The following is a 22,155-nucleotide window of genomic DNA, read 5'->3' on the forward strand; positions in this document are numbered from 1 at the left end:
TGTACCTCAGACATCACACATAAATACCTGTGTGTGCGCGCGCATGTGTGTGTGGCCGTGAATAAACCAGAGCACTTAACGAGCTCTCCCGAAGCTTCGACTAGGTAATGTTATATGTTAAATTATACAACAAGATTTAAACATCATTATATAACATGCTACTGTTTCACTCATTGACCCGAACAAGACAGAAGGATTCACCTTTTTTTAATTAAATAACAATCATTGTAAGAAAAAAAATCCAACATTTTCCAAGTAGTGGCATGAGATCTTAACATCTTAAAGACTAAAGTTCCTTCATCATTTTGTAAAAGACACAATACAAAAGCAGGCAAGTCTTAAGAGTCACTAAAAATACAACATGCACACTCTCAGGATCACACACGCACACTTTTTACGTTTTTTGAAATATTGAACGGACGGGATACGCACACGGACAAAAGCAGGCGTATGCGAAGCACTGTACATGTGGAGACAAACTGTGCTGCTTTTAAATGCTCATTCACACATTTACAACATTCTTCCATCAAAGATAATCGGCGTAATTCACAGTCTTGTGTTGTGCTTCTTGTGTTAAACTGTTGGATGTAAAATAACCTTTGTGCAGCCAGTCTGGTCCCTGCCTGGAGTCACTGTGTGAAGGATGATGCTGAACAGTGTTCTCCTATCAAACAGTGTGTGCTTCAAATCTCAACATCGCCTCTTCTTGCATCTTACATAAGGCAGTAATGCAAGTGAGGACAATACACCAGAAAACAAAAGGAGCCCATACTTGTTAAATTATTTCAGGATGCATTTTTTTTATATATTTAAAGGAATAGTTCGATCTTTTGTGGTTTGTTTTCTGTTCATTACTTGCAGAGAGGTTGACGAGAATATTGGTGGCAGAGCCGTTTCAGCTGTCACCATCAGACCACCAGCCGACTGATGGTCACAACATAAACAGATTATCTATCCTCAATAATCCCTGCAGTGAACATCTCAGCTGCCATGAAATGGAAAGGGTCGATTAAATTTAACATTTAACAAATTCTCAAACAGCGAGGAACATACCGTGTTATTCCCCCTGCTACTGCCTGCTGCCTGTAACACTCGAATTTCCCCGGCTGGGAATGAATAAAGTCTTATCTTAAAGGCATGCAGTGCTACCTGGGACTGTGCTTTGCTCTTGGTCTGTTTGGTTCACGTGACTGAAACTGTGTGGTCTGTTGACGCTCACCTGTTGTTCTGTACTTCCCACTAAAAACCCGCAGAATGTTCTGATGTGTCTTTGTGCTTGGAGACATTTTAACAGGCACTTTACTAAGACCATATTATTGTGCTTTAAATTGATTTTGTGTATCATCTTACAATCTGGAGGTTGGCCAGTAGACAGGATGTCTCATTTCAGGATCACTCTGTGAAGCACTGCACTGCAACAAGGTTAAAAATACTGAGGAGCAGAAGAATGTCTTTTTCTCTATGTCTGTATGTATGTGATGACAAGGAGAAACAGAAAGAAAGCAGAGGGAGATAAAGTGATCTGGTCTAAATCAAGACTCTTTACAATGTTGCAGACCCGTCACCACTCTCTGGTCTACTGCTGAGTTGGTGCACTCAGTCTAGAAGGTTTAAGTCTTGTCTGATTGGATGATTTGAAAAAGACCCCACACAGAGGCAGGAAGTCAGTGGAGCAGGATAATCGCTGAAACGCGTAGATTGGGTTTTTGTCAGCTGATTCTCGGTCACTCTCTTAACGCTGCTGGGTGGTGGACGTGGTACTCTGGGAATGTTTTGACGGTTTGATAAGCAGATCACATACACGTCGCTCCCTCTGGAAGACAACTGAGCTGCTTCTCAATTATACATCGCAGGTACGTATACCTACAAGTACAAGCACATAAATGCAAATAGAGACAGAATAAATGTTTATGTTGGCAAAGATACATTTGATAATAACCACAATACTATGTTGACTCCTGTAAGACATATTTTGTATGCTTGTAAGCTTTTGTGACAGCTGATAAACATGTTGACTGAGGCAAAACAAAAAAAGGCAGAAGTTGAAGTAGATTATACACAGTGTTTTTTGTACCTTCTCCTGAGTTTCTGCACCTCTCTGTCCTCCTCCTCCTTCAGTTTGGTGATGAAACTCTGCAGGACGGGCATTTCAAACTTGATATACTGTGCCACCTGGTGGAAAGGAAGAGAAATACAGTGATGGAGTCCAAAAGAGAGACAGATTGTGAAGTAAATAAAAAAAGATGCTGGCAATACAGATGCAGGGATTTTGTTGCTGCACACTGGCACACAAATGATGTAAGACATATTCATTTATAGGCGGGAGTCACATCTCTGTATCTCAAACTCCTTTCAAGAAAATATTACAATAAATGCAGGGATTTACATCATATGTGACTTCTTCTCCCAGGTCTTCTTCCATGAGGAAGATCTTGCAGACCTGCTCACATGGACCCTGCATTACTCTCAGCACCAGAGGATAGTCACTTCGTTTCAGCTTCACACGCTCTGAAACATCGACACATCCACAAAGGTGCTGATTAATAGAGCGAGCAGAACAAATCACACATACACTCCATTGTCGTGGCCTGATTTCCATTTGTCGACAAAGAAGAAATAAATGGAATAATTCACACTCACCTCCACTTGCATGGACAAGGTAGATAGCAAAATCATCCGGGCTGTTTTCAATTTTAAACTTGTTGAGGAGAACTCGGAGCACCTGGGGCGTCGTCATGCAGCTGTTGATGCGAACATTAGTCACGGAGCCGTAAGCAGGAGTAAACACTGCTGTCTGAGAAAAAAAAACAAGCATGAAAACATGAATTCAGCTTCCTTTTTACTGTAACTGTATGTGTATATGACAAACACTTGGGGCTGGTGCCACCTTATGGTTGTAGAAGTGTCCGTTGATGGAGAAGCGATGGCGTCGAATTTTCCTCTGGTCGCTCGGCGACCGTCGCTGGCCCCGCCTTAAGACCCCAGCATCACTCTTTGTCCTGAGGAGCTGAGCGGTGCTCTCACTGTCCTCTGTCCGACCAACAATCATTACCGCAGATTATCAGTTTTTATTCTTTAACAAGAACACTGAAAATGTTGACTTACAATAATGGCTTTTCCTTCCTTTTAAAATTTGAGTGAGTATAAACACACTGACATCATGACATCAAACCAAATGAGTATTCAGGTAAGGTTCAGGTAAAGACAGGAGGAAACACATATGAGAGCTCACTTCTCGTTCTATTTTGTATCACTTGTGTTGGATGCAAACCTTGTACTCCTGATGTGGACACGTTTTATGTTTTCATTTCAACTAAAATTTCAGTTGTGCAGTCTTCTCCTCTAAGGGTTGAAAAAACTCTAAAACAAACTGTAGGCAAACTAAGAATAAGGCTTTAATCCCTTCCTCACTTGCCTTTTTGGAGATGAGAGGTGTCTTCCCAACAGTGATGGTATGCTTATATAAAGCAGCTAAGAGTTAATTAGAGATTTGGTCCACGGTGTTTTTAGAGCTAAGTTAATTTGATCTTGACCTAATGCGATGTTTCTTTTTTCATCTTGGCAACTGAATAAGACAACACGAATAAAAGATGTGAGACAGCTGTTTTGGCGTTACCATATGCTGTTGTTCACTGGGAGTAATACACAGGGTGTTACCGTATTCATACAGTCCTTACAGCCACTCACCTTCTGTCTGTTCTTCCATCATGCCGTTGTTCTCTGGTTGGCTGTCAGGCGGCGTCACTTCCACTGTGGGCGGGCTTTGCTGTGTCGCCTGTTGACCATCTGTGCTGTTAGGGGAACTTCAAAAAAGAAACAAGAGAAAGTAGAGGAGTAAGAAGAGATGAAGAGACTGTGAAGATTCATTTTGAACTGATTTGTAGATTAAAACTGTTATTACATTCAAGGACATTGCTTAAGCATGAAAAACACTCTATTGCTTTTGAGACAAAAGTGTGGGGAGTTATAGTACAGGATAATACAGTTAGTAATAATGTCAAGAGTGTAAAAACAAGGAGTTTACCTAACTACCACTGACACAGAGGTAGGTTTTATTATTAGACTTACTGCCAAATAGCAGCATTCTGTACGCCACCTATACACCACATACCTTATGTATGTTATATCCCTTTTGGTTAGTTTCAACTTGTGACAGCTGTTCCTGTTTGTTGTTGTAGTTTTTCTGTGTTTGACATATGCTGCCATGATTTGTGGGGGTATTTCCTTCGATTTTTTAAGTAATTTTGGACTGATGCACCAGAAATATCACTACGTTGCTTTGAAAACTTGCAAACCGCCATCTGGCCAAACAACAAGCAAGTTTTCAGCAGTGGTTGTAGAGGTGATTTAGTTACTTCAAAGTAATTTTGTCCCTGAAAGCCCAGCTGCGTGCCTGTGAGCTCTATCATCCCTGGAGCATAGCCTCTTCTGATGAATGGGATTACAGAGCTGAGAAGCCGAGCTCTAAAGTCAAACCTATTGACATAAACTGATCTGTGGTAGCTGGAGGCAAAATCTAAAACTGAGCTAGAGGTGTGAAAGGTCTCTGTTACACATCAAAGAATTTAGCAAACTGTAGAAACCATCACACAGTTGTTACATGGAATGAAATCTGCAATATCAAGTAGTACCACCGTACATCGACAAAAAGTGATGATACAAATTTAATTTCATTTTCCATCAGACAAACTAGACACAATCTATATCCGCCCCCACTGGCCTACTGTTTATCGCCATTTCCGGTCAGTGAGGTGTAACTGATCTGTCTGGACCTCTTACCCTTGACTGTCCAGATTGCAACCTGAGTGCCAGGATGTAGAGGAGGGGGGTGGTCGGATTCGCTCGTGGTCATCCTGCATCTGAAGCCTGATTGGTCGTCGCAGGCCCCAGAAGATATTCAGCAAGCCCTCGAAGATCAGCTCCCCCTCCTCCTGCGGGGAGAGAGAAACTGTTATCAATGCACACACACACACACAACCACACACACACACATATATATAAATACACAAATGGACAATTAAAGAAAAACTAAAAAGGGCGACAGCAAGACAGTGGAGACATTCAGACGCTTCTCTTTAAATGGATACTCACCTCTCTGTGTCTGAGCTGTAGATTCTGTCCTTCATAGTAGAGGTTGTACGTCTTAAGATGCGAGAGGACTGTTACCCTGGAGACAGAGATGTTGAATCATTGAGGAGGAAATGCTTTTTAAAGGAGCATGCTGCTTATTTCACATGTTTCTAGCCCACTAACTACGAGTCATGTATTCTTCACATTCCTGCTGACCGTTGTGATGTGGTCAGATTGATTTCCTCCTGTCCAGCCAGATACTGAAATTGTAAAATCTTGAAGTTTCTGTTTGTATGTTGTGTGAGTGACGGGCTGTGTCTTTGTGTCTCATCTCTGTTCTGTTTCTCCTGCTGCACTCAGGTCTCTCTCGCAAAAGAGATCTTGCTACTACCTGAGTAAAAGAGGCTATAATAATAATAAAAAAAAATCACCACAGTGACCATAAAACTGTCATTTACACCATCATTAGTTGCAATTAAGCAGTGACTGTTGTACAAATGTTCAAGTGATCTACGTTCTAAACAACACAGACTGTGCTTCCACTTAGCTAAAGGTGGCATTAAAAATGTGCAAGTAACTGCCACATTCATATCCTTTACACAGTGTTAACTGGGGACTAGGCGATAGCATTGGCTTCATTAGCATAATAGTAGGGCTACCAAACTCTTGTGATACGTAAAAGAAAACGTATGTATTTTATGTTACATGACACACAACTAACAATTTTCAGGCCTCTGCACCTTGATTCCTAATAGTGTACTGACAGCGTGAAAGGTAAAATATGGTCCTCAAAACCTGAATGGGAAGGTGGAGGTGCTTTTGGGCTTCATTACATTCTGGTACCCTCTCCTTGAGAACTGATGGAGGCAGATAAAAAGGCGTTCCTGAAGATCAGCATTTGTGTTTTTGTGATCTTGGTGACGTTAAGGATGAATTTCACTCTGCGTTTCATTGCTGCATGTACAGTGACCTACGGAGGCCTTTAAAAAATGGTTAAAGTATCCTGATTGTTCTGGCTGTCTGAGGGCAGTATGTTTTGATTTGGCTTCAGAAATGTTTGTCTTGGAATGTTCTCTTTTTGAATTTGTGGATGTGGGTCTGCACATCATGATTCACACTGTGATCTTCTCTTTGATTTACAGTCTCTTGGGAGCATTTATGGGCTGAGAATACCGTCAACTTTCTGAAAACCACTGCATCTCTCCAACCATTTGTTTGTCTGTGTCCCACAAGCACAGCTGTGTGCTCTCTTTCTCATTATTTTCTCCTCCTCCTTCTTTTCTCTCTCCTCTTTTCTTTGTCCACTCGACAAATGGACGTCCTGGGACTTCTCTCTCGTCTGGCTGTCGGAGCCTCATTCCAGGTGTTTTGGATCTTCTGTCTCCAGGAGATCCAGTCTATCCTCTTGCAATCTCTGCTCTGTGCACATTGTCCACGTCTCTCTCTCTCTCTGTGCACTTGTTTCATATATGTGTGAATGCTGTGTGAGTGATGTAATCTGTCCTCTTTCTGGTCACACTTGAAGTTGTTCGATTGTTTATATTTGTCTACCATCTATCTGTAATTTTACAATTTACTAAATTGGTTGGTTCTGTACACACAACATGTACTGTCTGTCAGTCCTGGGACAGCACCCCCACCCCCTGTTGCCCTTCCTGAGGTTTCTTCTATTTCAAAGAAATGGTTAAAGGGTTTTTTTGGGGGGGAGTTTTTCCTTATCTTAATAAAAAAATCTGTGAACAGAGGGGGTTTTATGCTCAGATTGTGAAGCCTCTTGAGGCAAATTTGTGTTTTGTGATATGCACCACATGGTCCTTAGTTATCCTTAAGTCAAGGGCTTAGTGTGCATTGTGTACTGTATACTTAAATCAATCAGTGAATCAATAAATCAACAAATGTATGCATGCTTGGAAAATGGTCAGCACTGAAGTAAAGCACACACAAGTTTGCAAATAGTTAACAGTCTAAAACCTTTAAAATTAAAAGTGTGGTGCTTTGAAATCCATATTTCACACAGCATAGAGATACCAAAGGTCAATAAAGCACAATTACATTTCCATTGAGAAACTGCATGGTATTTCATGCTTACTTGCTGATGTACTTGTTCTCTCCGATCTTCACCCCGTATTGTGTGTCATCCATTCTCAGTAAGCATGAGAGGAGCTGAGAGACAAAGAAGCAACACAGAGAGTTAATCATTTTCATCCATCTGATTCAGTCTCATGACTCCTCATGACCAGCAGCGAGCATCAGACATTAAGAGGGCAGCCTGGAGAGTAGGAAAAAGATTGCAGGAAGGGGAGGAGGACGAGGTAAGGCTCCGCAGAGTAAACAACGGCAACAGCCGATCATATCTACTTTCCTGTCAATGCATTTCCTTCAAGAGACAGATCAACTCAGTTAGCTGTTAAACCGCCACTGCAGTATGTCTCTCTACACAATCAAAGCATTTGGTGAGTGATGGTGTAAGACAGCTGCTCTCTCGTCCTCCTCTTGCCTACAATATATTGTCTCTTTCCTGCCACCCCTTTAATTCTCCCCTTATGTCTTTGTCTCTCTCTTACACATAAACACTCAAAAACACACGCACGCACTCATGCAGCTGTTTTAAATGGCTCTCAGCCATCACCCCATGGAGTTTTGCTTCCCTCTTTGCTGAATGACTGTGTGTGTTTGTCTTTGTCTATCTGCAGTGGAGGCACGACAGAAGCCTCCGGAAGGAGATGAACAGGTGCAGGACACATGGGCCACCTGCAGAGCCAAATCATTTCATTTGCTTTAACATTTATCCCTGAGCAAGCTACTGGCAGCACGCATGATATGCACTGATCTCTCTGTACATACAGCATGTGAAATCCACTGGACAAATAAGCGAAGAGTTGAAGACGTTTCACAACTCACCCAAGAGCATTAATCTCAAACTCTAGAAGCACAAGGGTGGGCATTTTATTCCCTGGATGACTGAAATTAATCTTGTTTTCTCACTGTATATTATGCTTTCCCACACCAACAAAGACTGTTTTAAGGGACAACTCCACTGTGTTTGCAAGTTAAGTTCCAAACCTACTAACTGTGTAGTGGTGTAGCTCTATGCATGGCCTTGTCAGCGTGTCCGTCTCTCCACTACTTTAGTCGAGACTCAAGTATCTGAAATGGATTACTGTGAAATTTGGTCAAGATGTTCATGGTCCCCAGTGGATGAATCCTACTGACTTTCTATCTATTACCACCATTAAGTTGACATTTTTTGTTTTCAGTGAATTATCTCCACAGCTATTGGATGGATTGCTATGAAAGGGTGTACAGATATTCATGGTGTTGGGAGAATGAATGCTAATGACTTTTCCACAAAGACTTCATTTATCCAGTGAAATATTTCAGTAACTACTAGATGGATTGGCACAAAAACATGTAACCTAATTAATTTGGTGATCCCTGACCTTTCCACTGGCGCCATCATCGAGTCAAAATTCAAATTGTCCTGTCCTTTGGTTTTTGGACGGATACTTGCAAAGCTAATGACATTCATCTGCCTCAGTTATACTTTGTGCTTAGTGCTAAATGCAAATGCTAAAATGGCGACCCTGCTAATTATGAGCTGCTAAACATCAGCATGTTAGAATTACGACTGTTAGCATGCTGATGCTTGCATTTAGCACCATTGTTCCTTAGAACAGCTTCATGAAGCAAATTGGTACCGGTTCCACGTGTCAGGGAAGATTTCAATGTCTGTGACAAATGGGACAAATTCTTGTCAAATATTATCTGTGCTTACTGACCTTGAAGACAATTGAGAGGCAGGCAGGTTATAGAAGAAAATTACTTTTCTAAATAGAGCCATATGTATAAATGTAATTTTAGCCAAGTTTATTCAACTCAAACTGTGCTTGAAGGGAATTATTTTCATGGGACATCATGACCGGAGAGATTTAAATGTGTTGTGCCTCAACATATTCGCCTGGTAAAAAAAACAAAACAAACAGTAATGACTGGATGGAAACCTTGTTACATCAACTAATTAAATATTAAACTAAAAGCCCGAAAGCCAAACCTGCTAAACACGTATGGTATAAATGTCAGTCTGTGAGTGATCTTACCGTAGTGAAGACTGTGTGATGTTGTTGAGTCACCAGAAAGAGGGAGCTGCAGATGTGGAGAGAGGGAGAAGGACAAGTTAGGCAAGTGGACTCTGTATGTATCCTCAGGTATCAGCAGTTTTGTCATTCAGGTGTCAGTTTCTTCAGGATCTTTACTTAAGAGTGTGACAGCGAACAGACGGGGAAGAGTGGGGGCGTTTAAAGGAAGTGCTCCCTTTCCGTTAAATCACTTCCTCCTTTACTCAGTCAGTCACACAGGAAACTGACACTAGTCTTTACAGAGACCAAAACTTCCTCAATTCAAGAGGCACAGATGAATTACCACACACAGCCAAACAGAGAGCATGGGTGAAAACAGTGATGAGACCCACACATACGACCCACTGTTTTCCTCCTCTCTGATCCAAACTTTCAGATCAGACACATATCCAAACATTTTGCAAACAAAACCTGACAAGCACAGCAACGTAGCAGCTGTAAACACACACTGCTGACAAATAAACTGAGTCTGTCAATCTCTGAAATAAATGCGTTCAGTTATTGTGCACAAATTAAATATTAAACACCAATCAGCCCAGCCCCCTGCCAAGGCCCATCAATATTTCATCACCTATATTAGCCATGTCAAGCGCTCAAAAGTGAACCATTCACCTACACAATGGAAATCATTAGTCTTTAATACAGCGGTCGTGGTCAAGGGCGGCTCTGCTCATAGACTCATTAACAGGTGGTGCAAGCGGTCTGAGACAGACATGTGGCCGGCGGTCAAACCGAGACAACGTTGGAAATGTCTGGCAAGACACAGGACCAACATGAACTTTAAGTCACTTAATTGTCATCTGATAACAACATTGATCCCTCCTGATGTCACCTCCTGAAATGAAGATCAAATCGGACATTTAACCTTTACAGCTGCCGCTGGAGTATTATTGACTCTTGTGTTAAGTGTGTACCCTGTTTAGTGTTTGCTGTTGGTGAAAAGCTTGCAGGGGATTTTCATGGTTTTCTTCAGCTCAAGATCTCAGGGGATAGAGCTGCGAGATACTTCAGAGCAATTTTGTTGTTGTGATATGAGCCTAGATATTGCCTAGGGTTTATTTTATTGTAATACTGTGACAAAGTACAGTTGGTTAGGGCTGGGTTTTGTTTTGTTTCACTAGTGCAAATATCATTCCAAAATGAAAAGTATGTATGAAAGGGAATTAACATGGTTTTCATTAACAAGAGAAAGAAAACCTGTCCAAACACAAGCAGTTGTACAGAGCTTTGTCTGAGTAAAAGACTAATTACAAATTGGCAACATTTTTTTGATAGAAGAATAAGCAAACAAGATAATCAATCTGTCCAGCCGGTCGATGCAGCACTGCCATATGATACCAACAAAGGTTGAGGTTCAATACACAGTTCCAGGAACATAACCAGAATTTTACAAATACAGAGGTCATGAGTCAAAATCCCTTAACCGTAAACCCCCTTTCTGAAACACCAAAAATAAAATCTCAAAAATATTTGTATTATTTGTTCACTTTGCTGTTTCACTGTATTTACTGTTCTATAGTTTCTGTATTTTTTTCAACGCCATGGTCTAAATGCTGTCGTTTGGTGGATACATACTGAATACTCAAACTGAAACATAGGCAATCTAAAAATAATGGAACTAGCCTAAAAATTCCCACCATATCTGAATTAAAATCCTAAAGTTTGGAGTAAAAAAACTGAGGACACGACCTCTTCCCAAGATACTCTGGATTGTAAATATTACCTCAAAGCACGACCAGTTACCCCCAAAACATTGTTGCACTATTAATATCAACATTTTTGTATTTTCCAGTTCTAGCCACTGTTTGGTCTGTCTGTTCTGTGCCTGTGTAGAAGCATGGCGGTGCAGAAGAGGACCCACTCCCTCTGTAGATATAAAGAGGTAACATTTCATACACTAATGAGATCATACTTATACATTGACCTTTTCTCAAGCCATGTTCAGTGTCTGTATTTACATCACTTCTCAAGATTAAAGCCTATTAAATTGTAAAAAATGCCTCGATGTGTAACTAAAACAGCTGAGAACCAGCCACAGCTGTTGTCCATTATGACCGGATGACCTTGTCTCTGTGGAAGTTATCTGTATGTCATTGATGCGCTCTTCACAGTTGCACTACAACTGCTGCACAACAATTTCCCTCAGGCTAAATAAAGTCCTATCTGAGACTGTTCTGAGGCCAGACATATAAATGCAGCCAGACTGACCCACCGCTGAACCAGTCCACATTCAGATCAGAGAGCTCTTCTCAAAATGTAGACTGTACTGACTTTCTGAATTCCCCTCTGCCTCATTACGACATTAGCCACTCCTCAGTCTCCATCATCACTGTTTTCTTCATATCTTTACGTCTCATTTGCCGTCATCCTCTCAGCTGTTTTGTACCACAGTAGCTCAATTTATTAGTAGCTGTCCCAATTTTATTGATTAGGAAATTCTTTCCTCTCTGCCGTCTGTTTTTCCCATTCAGCTTTCTCCCCCGTCTCCCTCACGCTCCCTTGTGAAAGACTAGAAGCCATCAACTGCGCTAGTTAAACTCATGACCACAACTTCCTGACTTGTCTCCCCCCCCTCTATCACTGACACACATGCATGCTCGTTGTCTGCCCTCTTGCCCCGCTGCCTCTGAACCTCCTCTGTCAAAGTCTTTAGCTGAAATGGACTATGAATAGCTCCGAACCTCCTCCTGTCCGCTTTCAAACTCACCACCACCACCCCTGCCTCCAGCCTCCACATTACTAATGCTCTGCCTCACTATTGTCACCATTGTCATAGCAACACCAAAAACATCTGAGCTCCAGCAACTAGCCCACAACACTGAGCCAAAAATAGTGTGTGTTTGTCTCTCCTGCTCCTTGTTAGGCACTGGTTGTCAAAACCATTGCAAGGATCTATTTGAATCTACATATGGCTTCCAGATCCACCAGATCAAGCTGAAACTATTCTCGCCTCATCCAGCTGAAACAGTTAGTTGAAATTTATCTGCAACTATTTTGATAATCAAAGAATCATCGTTCACGTTATTTTTCCAAGCAAAAACAGCTTTTGACATGTGAATGTTTTCTGGTTTTCTCAGTCTTCTATGGTGGTAGCTTGAATATCTTTTCGACTGTGCGGTCGACCAAACAAAACAGGATTTTAAGATGTCACCACGACCTCGGGGAACTTCTGATGAGCAGCTTTTAACATCAGACATTTAATAGCCCAGATGCTTAATTGACAAAACAACTGGTGTGGAAGATAACAGTTAGTTGCAGCCCTGGCATGTTAAAGGTTAAGCATACACTCAGTTGCTAGTTTATCAGGTCCACCTACCTTAAACTACGGCAGTCTGGTACAACAGCCCTGCAAGTATTCTACCTATAACATTCAGTATATGATTTAGTGGTGTTAATTAACTTTATGATCATTCTGGAGGCTCCTGGTGCTGTTGAACTGATATTAATACTTTGTCCACCTCAATGTGGGTAGACCAAACATGAGGAAATGACCAGTTTAATCAACACCTTTCTGAAACAGTTTCAGCAAAAATGGACCATTATAAGCTTCGTGAAGGCAGGACTTAAATTGAACTGCATTACTTTTAGCTAAGTGCACTTAATATCCTGGGAACTGAGTGTAGCCTACATTACCTTCAAGTCAAAACATCAGGAAGGCTATTCACTTTTTGGCAGAGGGTCTCTGTCCTGAAGCAGTGCCTCTGTGCAGCCAGCCTTATGTGTGCTGAGAGGAATCTTAACTATCTATTGCTTGTTATGTAACCTGTTTTACTGATACACAGCTATGCACACTCCCTGGCAGAGAGCAAATGTGGGAAAATACGGAATTCCCATCATTTTCGGCTCAAGATTTCGGCTGGACCATCACAGAAAGTGATATGGAGCAAACCTATTATCATTACATGTTAGTCTCATGCGCCACACATGCTTGATATTCGAGATTATTAACCTCTATGTGTGTTGCCCGTGATTTTATAAAATAAATGAATGCAGCTGTTATGTATTTAATGCTGTCAAAACATTATTAAGTCTTCTTTTTGTACGAACAACCACGCTACCAAACTACACCCCAGTCTATATCGCCACATCAACCCACAGACATCGTGATCAGCCCACTTAGCTACATCGAAGCTCCTGTCTGATGCATGCCGACTTTTGGGGATTCTATTTCGGCTCACCAAACCCGGGCGCGCAGGCTCTCCGGTTCTCCTCTTCCACCTCCTCCTCCCTCTGTCCTCCTCTTGCCGTTACGGGGGCTGAACTGTCCGTTAACGGTAAACTCCTCGGTCAACTCGCTCGCTCTCCTGTCGCTGGATACAATCAGTGGGGCGCGTGCGTCGCGGCGGTAGAGGGAGGAGGAGGAAAGCGCGAGAGGTCCATCTGTTGTGGCGGAGCTCGCGGCACAGCAGCGTCGGGGGGCCCGGCTGGGAGCCAATCAGAGAGCGACCCTGACGCCCCTTTGTTCGCGCTGCGTGCGGAGATGAATGAAAACACGACAACAATGGGAGAGCCGAGGACACGCACACCATCAGCCTGAGGAAGGCCGTCAGTACTACTAAGCGGACAGCCAAATTTACTTTGGAGGATAAAACTGAGCTTTAAAGGTTCCACGTAAAACTCTGTCGGCTCAAAAAAAGAACGGATGTAAGAAATTGTAAAAACAAATGGTGTGTATTGTGATATAAGTAAACATTTTTAGTGTTATAATTAGTTGTGTATGCCATGCTTCTGTGATTTATGTGATTATTTTGACAGCTCCATTCTAACTTGCTACTGAGTATTTTTATTTTTGTCAGTCCTAACGTTTCACTTCTTTACCTTTTGGAAATGGGATTCTATGATACTGATAAAAACAAAAACAAAATAAAAAGTCTTGCTGCAGTTACCGGTAACAGTCGATAAAAAAATTAGCAACAACTATTTTGGTAGTTGATTAATCGCTTGTCCTTTTTCAGTCAAAAATGCCAAATTATTTGCTGTCTCCAGCTTCTCATATAGATTTATCATAGGTTATATGATGGTACATTAAAGAGGTTTAATTTTGGAAAGTTGGTTTGATATTTGGGCTCTGGAGAGCTGGGCATTTTCACAACTTTTTTTATTGTTTCATAGACTTACACAATTAATCAAGAAAATACTTGGCAGAGTAACTGATAACTGTACCAAATATGAATTTATTGTGACTTGTTGTCTAGCTGCATGCACAACTGACAAAAATGAGCAGCAGGGCCACTACAAACCCTGTTGCATTGTGTCCATCATCAGCTGAAATAATGTTTCCTGAAACTAGATTTTGATACAGGTACCCAAGATAAGGAAGAAAGCAGGACGCATCTCGAGGTCCTTACTGTATTAGCTGATATTGTGCATTAGTAGTGCATATTGCAGAATTATTAATTATATTACCACAAACCAACTGACAAACAGAGAACCTGGGGCTCAGAGGAAGTTGCTGTGTTGCCTGGGTTGTAATCCATCCTTAACTGCATGATAAGGCTGTTCCTATCTATATATTTTATACCTATAACTTTCATTAACAACATTTGTTCTAAATTTGGGCGCCTGCTTGGTTTTTGATGGCAATCTTACAAAACATACACTTAGAATTAATCTAAAAATGCTGGTTGCATCCTCTGCCCACCTGCAGTCTGAACAGATACAATAACAGCATGGGTTTTCCAGACAACATGCCTGCCTTGTGTCCTTTAACAGTGTTGCACTGCTTTCAGCATAGTGGTAAAAATGCTTTTTCCTTGGTTACACAGGCCTAATTTTTTTTTTTTCATAGATGTCTTCAAATAAGGTGATGTAACTGTGAGGAAAAATGTGACAAATTTTCATTGCTGTGATAGAAGAAACTGACAAGTAATTTTTAGATCTTTCTGTGCAGCACATCAATATTTGGGCAAGCCATTAGGCTTTTTTTTATGACAGTTAAATCAGATCGTGTGAGAATCTGACCAGCTACATATTTCACTTTTATTGTCACAATCACAGTTGGTGACCAATAAAGACAAAAGACTGCATTCATTCTGTAACATCTTATTAAATAGTTTTAGGAACAAAGAATAAAACATTTTGTTGCTACAATTAGTTTACACAATTTCTCTTCCAGAACGTTTAGCAAACTTTACTCAATTAAATAGATTTTTTTTGTGTTTTTTTTTGTTATTACATCTATTTAAAGTTTCTCAGCTCACTCTTTCATTTATACTGGTAATGTGTTAACAAGGACAAAAAAAGCAATGTTATAGTAAAAAAATACAATATGAAAAGGTCCCAACAAACAAAAAGGATTCCACCAAACCACAGATTCAAAACAGGATCAAAATGTATTTACTTTTTAAATAAAAAGTACAACAAACTGGTGCGCTTTCCAGCATGATTTAAGATTAAAAGTTATGATTTGTTTCTTACAAATATTTGCTGCAAAAACATGAAAACAATGTATAAAAAACAAAAACATTGAAAAAGATAAAACAAAATACACAAAAGTATATTCTTCAGGTAGCACCCCCTTCAAAATAACTGAAAGGGATTGATGTCTTTGTGTTACACACCTTATGGCCACCTTCCTAAGAGCCATCTGTTGGTTAACCTGATGATCAATGAAGAGATCCTAGGTTTGGGAAATCCAAGGTGTTTTTACTATAACTGGGTAAACTCTGTAAAAGCTATGTGAGAAATACATATGGATATATATAGGCTCCTATAATAAGGGAGAAGGTATGATAAAAACTGGAAAGTAAAAGTTAAAAACAAGGAGAAGCTGCCTTTAGACACAAAGACGTCCAATGTTCGCCTTGCCATGAAGTGTTAAGGCAGGTTCACTGAGCTTTCAATGACCGAGGCTCTTAGTAAGGTGGCCAGCCGGTGTCTTCTCCTGCATCCAGAAACATCAACAGTAAGAATTCCCAGGGAGAAAACCAGGTACACCAAACATGAAAGGACACCAATATATTTTCACTGCAGGACTGGGGGGTTTAACAGAGAGTGTGTGGAGAGAGGGGAGAGGATGTGATGGGAGAAGTAAGTGCTGGTTGCATGAACATGATATGACACAGAAAACGTGGTGACACTGTGCATGTGATTATTGTGTGTGCATGCCATGTACTGAAGGACTCACTACCAGAGATGCCAAAAACCACCAAATCACCCTGCATTTACTCCCTCTCTAAGAGAGAGGATGCAGGAGGCAGTGACTGCTCTCTGACCTCTGCCTGATCATCGTCTGCTCCTGTAGCAAGGTCACACAGCGCTGGTAAGCGCTGGTGTGCCAAGAACACACGGCTAATTTTGCCAACAACCCCACAAAACTGCTTCTTATCTACAGCTCTCCAGATGCCAGTCCGAGATGAGGATAGTGAGGTTTTAAATTGACAGTTTCTGCACACATCAGTGGTCTAGCCTAGCCTCTTGTGTGCTCAGCAGTCTAAGTGTTTCTCTGTGTCACATCAGATATCTATAGACAACCCAGAATGATAACATATTTGGTGAGATCAATATTTCCACAGACTCTGCCAGTGTTACACCAAATTCTGAGAACCATTAGATTCTGTGACCCAGTTAGGAATTTCAGATTTTAGCTGCAGTATTTTGACACGGTAAAACATTTTGTGATCCATCATTTTGATGTACAGAAACTACAGAATCAACTACATCAAGAAGAATTTGTGCCCCTACATAAATGCTGTGGGGGGCCCTCATTTTGGTAACATCTAAATAAAGTATGTGATAAAAAACATGAATATATCTTGCTGAAATTCCCATTTGGGTCACATAGTACTATGGGCTAGCTAAAAGTAGCCCACATTCAGAAATGTAGAAGAGCAGAGCCCCACAGTCTGTGGAAACACTGGGTACTGTCTTGGGTAAATATTTCATAATTGTGGACTGACTGCAGACTTCTGTAAGATCACAAAAATACCTTCGAAGATGCAACCCACCGCTAAATAATAGGTACAAAAAAAAAATGCTTATAGGGATCACTATGAGACTGAATCACAAGACACAAGAGTAATGTACAGAGTGCTGAGGTCATAAATGGGGCTACAGCTAGCCATGCTATCATAGAGTAAGGCCCAAAAATATTCAGTCACAAAGCAGTTCAGCCACTTATGTTCAGGTCATCAAACAAAAAATTACTTTAAATCTGGATAAGCATTCTTGTGACATTTCAGGGTTTGGGGTTAGTGGGTGTTATTCTGACCCTGATGTTCTTGGCACTATTACATGTGCAAACTGTACTCGTGGTAAAAGGCCGTCATTCTGAAATCTGACCCAACTCTCCAGTTCCACATTTAAAAGTGTTCTTCTGTTGTTTTTCAAAACAACACAACATTAATGGAATGAAATAGAAGCAGCTTACATTAGAAACTATCTTTAGAAAAACTGCTGTCCTCAGGTGAGTTTCTAAAAGCACCGACTGCAGCTGAGAGAGCAGATGAGTAGCGGCCAGTCACCGTCACACCAATCTTAACAGGGGATGGACAAGTAAACAAATAAATATCGTTTTAACATTGTGCAAGAGACACATAAACCTGTTTTAAGCAACCATTAAACTCCAACTTTCTTCTCATAAATAAATAAATAGTTTTAACAAAAGAGAGAAAAGGTGAGAACATTTGGGATTAAATTTCAAACTACTTTAGCAAATTTCTTAAGGGCGACAATTGTCAATAGTTAAAGTTTGGTATTCAGTAACAGAATAGGAAGAAATAAAAGATTTTAGCATTTTGGTTTAGTAAAAATCTCAGCAGGGATAAATAGTTAGTAGTTTTCTTTTCGCTGTTATTTCTGTCATTGTGCTGCTGTTGCATTTTACATTTACAAAGATTATAATGTTGCAAACTCTTCTATGTTTTTTTTTTTTTAAATTGCTGTTTTTCAATCGAAACACCAGAGGCACACGGTGGGGTCAAATTAGAGACCCGCTCTTCAGGGGTCACATCTGGGTTGATAACAGGCTGCTGATAGTCTCAAATGTTCTGTTACTCAGCCTGATGTGCTGCTACAGAACTGAACTACAACAGACATGAACAGTACAAAAACAAGCAAACAAACAAACAACCCCATCAGCAGTTAACTACCGGAAGCAGAGTGAGATTGGGAGGCGTACTGGTGACTGAGGATGGGAGGAGGAGGAGGAATATAAGGGAAAGTCATTAATGCCATTAAATCAGTGAAAAATTGTTAATGACATCAGCAAGCGTTATGATTGGCTGTTGCTAAGACACACACTGCCTGTGTGCCCGTCTGTGAGTCAATCCTGAGAACAAAAGGATGACTTTTGAACTCTCCAAACCCCTTTTATTACATTCAAATATGCCATATCCAAACAAAAACACCACCCTGACTTCTTAGTACAATTATGTAAGGGCTAGCAAGGTGGGTTTGGACAGTGGCAGGGGTGTATTATTTTATGTTGCGGCCTTTGTAAATCCTGCATTAATACATATTACTGATAAAAGCAGAGTGCAAGTGACCTCTAAAACTGTGAGATAACATCCACACAGAGGGTCCGAGATCTATGCAGTCATGGGATAAAAAACATTTAATGCTGCTGTTGTCATTCATTGTTTTTAAGCCATGTATTGAGGTACACAAAGTTTCAAAGTTGGTCTGAAAAGGCCACATGTCTTTGCTATTATGTGCCATTAATGCAGCTTTTGCAAATGCACGCTAATCACGCCAGTAGAGGCAATGTTAAAAGCTTGCTTCGATGTGTAAGTGCCTATGTGTGTTAAAGGTTATCAAATAAAAATGAGTATCTCGCAACAGTATATTTTGTTCCAGAATAAAGCAAAACAAGTCAAGTCCCATCTGACAGCCAAATGAGACAGGGGTGTGTTCAGGGAAAGTGGAGTTCTGGTCTTGCTGGTAACTACTGCATAATACTGACACAGCATGTAAACTGGTATGTTATTCCTGTGAATATTAGCATTAACATAGCAAATGGGGTTGTGAGTTTTTTTAGTATGAGATGTGCAGATACGATGCTGCTGCAGGAAACGGGTCTCTGGGGTGCTTTACTGAAGAAATGGGGGACGGGAGCTGTGGAGGGACATTCTGTTTTTGAACTCAGGAGGCAGATAGTGCAAAAATAAATTTCACAATCACTTTGCATGGCTAAGGGCACCTGACAAACCACTTCCATCAATCGGCATGACCCTGACGTGCATTGTAGCGCTCAAGCTAGGTTTGGTGAGGCTGTTGGTGTGAGCATGTGTGTTTGTAACTCTAATGCGGTTGCATAATAAGTCTAGAGGCAAATGATTCACAGCAGAAATTTTGCATAATCCTCAACTGGCATAATAAAATCCACTAATATATATTTTTTAAATGACACTGGCAGTAAAAGTTAGCAGTGATTACGAGTCAATGAATCGTCAAGCTTTGATCGTTTGACATCCATCTGTCTCCCTCTGGATTAAAGTGCAACTAAATAAATGCACAGAACTGTTTTCTCTTGGTGATTACTGAACACACATGCAGACACACCAAATAACCTCTGCATGGTGACATCTTTTATAGCATGCTGTGACTTGCTATAGCATGCTTAAAATAGCATAGTGGGAAGTGGGACAGACAGACACGAGCTAAAGAAAACACATACTGACGGGGGTGGGTTGGTGCATCACATTTTCTTCCACACAATCCTGAATCCCGCACCGCTTCTGTCCTCCACTCTCCCATCCTTTTACCTTAGTATACCATCCCTTGCTCCCCAAACTCAGACACATTTCAGAATTTGTAGCACCAGCCCGTTGGCTATACCCGACTCTCCCCCAGTGTCGCGCCTCCCTCCCCTCCTCCCTTCCCTGCATCCCCATGTCCCATTCTGCTCCTGCAGGTTTCCCGTAGCCTCCCCCATTGGTAGCCCGCGAAGGAGGGGCTGATAGGGATGTACTTGAAGATGGGGTGTCTGCGGATGAAGTCCATTCCAAACGGCAGATCATACGATCTCATCCCTTCCAGCTCTGCTGCACTGAGACCAGCGCCACGTTTCAGCTTCCTGATGCCTCGTTCTTCAGGGGAACCTGAGAAGAACAACAGCAGCTCAGCAGGTTAAGCCCAGACACCTTTCTCCCCCCTCCAGATGTCTAACAGCCCCCAGCGTGTTCTGCCTTCACAGGTGTACCTATACCTGTTTGGCAGACACAGCCAAGTAATTATAAATCTCTTGCATACTAAACTACCTTAACATTGTCATCAAAATCATACAGCCATAAACTTCATAGCACAATGGAAATTAATTTTTAGAGTGGCAAATGTGAAAAGGAGTGGATTAAACACCTTACCGGGGATAGTATTGTCCAAAATGAAGGCGACAGAGCCTCCAACAAACATGGCAGTGGTGAGGAGTACGTTCAACACCTGGTCAATCTCAACGATGCCTGAGAAAGAGACATGAGCTTAGTAAGCCACTAAGATGTGTCTAAATAAGATTGTATTGGGGCTGGAACTTACTGAATTTAACACTATAAAACTATACCCACTCTAATTTCAGTCATGTTGGTATGACCATGACGTAATATGTTTATTAAGTTATTCAGAATCATAACACATGCATGTTATTCCTGTTTACTGGTCAGTATAAATAATAAGAGGTCCACTGCAAGGACAGAAAATCTTGTGCACAAGTTTAATTAAAAAGCGATCTTTCCATTAGTTGTTGCTGAGGTAAATATGACAATTAATGTATTCAGGTGATATTGCCAAGCCCTGGTTTGTATACTATACAGAAGGTTCCTCTGTTTCTCTACTCACCGGTGACCAGCGGGTTCTGCTTGAGGTAGCTCGGCAGCATGAGACCAAAGAAGATGGAGAAACCCAGAACGAAGAGGTTCCTGGAGGAGTTGAGGTCAACAAACTGCAGGTTGGACAGTCCCACCGCTGTGATCATACCAAACAGGGTGCAGAACAGGGCTCCCAGGACGGGGTCGGGCAGAGAGGCAAACAGGGCGCTGAATTTACCCACGAGGCCCAGCAGCAGCATCATGGCAGCTCCATACTGAATCACACGTCTGCTGCCCACCTGGAAGACCAATCAGAGATCAGATAGAGCAAAGGGAAAGCTATTCAGTCCCTACAGCCCCTAGAACCTCCATCTCTGCGAGGAGGGTTCGCCATATGAGAGTGGATGAGTTTTACTGTGGTAAAGTAAAATAACGGGAAGTATCACTTTTTCCAGATCTACATGTATTTGATTTAACAATAAAAAAAGAATGCACCATCTATTTTATTGCGCATACTCATTTACAGTTAAATAGTACATAATATACGGTAGTCAATGTCAACAGCAAGAATGAACAAGGCCTATCGTTAAGCATGATGATGGACGTTTCCTGCTCATCACGTAGAGTAATGTGTGAATCTCACAGTTGATTTATAACTCCACTTTAATGGAATGACACTTTGTATGAAGGACTAGTGGGTATAATGTGGGGGAGTCACTAACGATTATTTTAATTATGAATTAATATACCATTAATATACCATGATATATTAATATATCATTTTGTCAATAAATGTCAGAAAATTGTGAAAAATTCCCAGTACAATTTTCCAGAGCTCAGGGCAGCTTCTTCCAATTGCTAAGTTTGACCAACCAACAGCTCCCAACCTCAAAGTCTTCAAATTGAAATGATATAAAGCAGTGAAAAGATCATCATGTCATATTTATGTATCATATGTATAGTAGTGCACTGATAAACATCAGGTAAAATGAATGTAGAAAAGGTCAAATAGTCATATAGTCAAAAACAAAAGGCAGGCTAAGAACAGAAACTCAAGGAATACAGGTGTGTGTTACCTTCGTGATTCCCAGGACGCCTATATTTGGACTGGATGAGGTGGAACCATTTCCTGTCCCAAAAAGACCATCCAGCACACAGGAAATACCCTCTACAAATATGCCCCTACAGATACAATGGAAAAACAACCTAAT

General features: G+C 41.1%; 2 protein-coding genes across 5 annotated transcripts in view; both read right to left on the bottom strand.

Annotated features, from left to right (window-relative positions):
- Positions 1-190: 190 nt before the first annotated feature.
- Positions 191-13,532, bottom strand: rassf2b (Ras association domain family member 2b). Of its 2 annotated transcripts, none has more exons than XM_041936975.1 (11): positions 13,385-13,532; positions 9,168-9,213; positions 7,160-7,233; positions 5,092-5,167; positions 4,780-4,931; positions 3,688-3,803; positions 2,888-3,030; positions 2,641-2,794; positions 2,387-2,508; positions 2,075-2,172; positions 191-1,863 (listed from the first exon to the last, which is right to left on the bottom strand). In XM_041936975.1, exons 3-11 carry the CDS (start codon positions 7,210-7,212, stop codon positions 1,794-1,796), a joined length of 984 nt encoding a protein of 327 aa, XP_041792909.1. In that variant the 5' UTR covers positions 7,213-7,233; positions 9,168-9,213; positions 13,385-13,532; the 3' UTR covers positions 191-1,793. The 2 variants fall into 2 exon arrangements, with proteins under 2 accessions (XP_041792909.1, XP_041792910.1); XM_041936976.1 differs by lacking the exon at positions 13,385-13,532 and adding an exon at positions 9,324-9,342.
- Positions 13,533-15,232: 1,700 nt separating this feature from the next.
- slc23a2 (solute carrier family 23 member 2) overlaps positions 15,233-22,155 on the bottom strand; it is a 34,798-nt gene continuing 27,875 nt past the window's right edge. For all 3 annotated transcript variants that reach the window (XM_041937436.1, XM_041937437.1, XM_041937435.1), the window contains 4 exons: positions 22,021-22,126; positions 20,976-21,243; positions 20,507-20,602; positions 15,233-20,245 (listed from right to left, as the gene is read on the bottom strand). In XM_041937436.1, the coding sequence (XP_041793370.1) occupies positions 19,977-20,245; positions 20,507-20,602; positions 20,976-21,243; positions 22,021-22,126 (739 nt within the window). In that variant the 3' untranslated portion in view covers positions 15,233-19,976. The remainder of the gene's footprint in view (positions 20,246-20,506; positions 20,603-20,975; positions 21,244-22,020; positions 22,127-22,155) is intronic.

The sequence above is a fragment of the Chelmon rostratus genome, chromosome 5 (genome assembly GCF_017976325.1).
Source record: "Chelmon rostratus isolate fCheRos1 chromosome 5, fCheRos1.pri, whole genome shotgun sequence".
NCBI lineage: Eukaryota > Metazoa > Chordata > Actinopteri > Chaetodontiformes > Chaetodontidae > Chelmon > Chelmon rostratus.

Coding starts and splice junctions, on each gene's coding strand:
- rassf2b (XM_041936975.1), bottom strand. CDS start 7,212: ATGGATGACACACAATACGGGGTGAAGATCGGAGAGAACAAGTACATC. Junction 4,932..5,091: donor TACAGCTCAGACACAGAGAG/GTGAGTATCCAT, acceptor CTCTCCCCGCAG/GAGGAGGGGGAGCTGATCTT. Junction 3,031..3,687: donor GATGGAAGAACAGACAGAAG/GTGAGTGGCTGT, acceptor TTGGTCGGACAG/AGGACAGTGAGAGCACCGCT.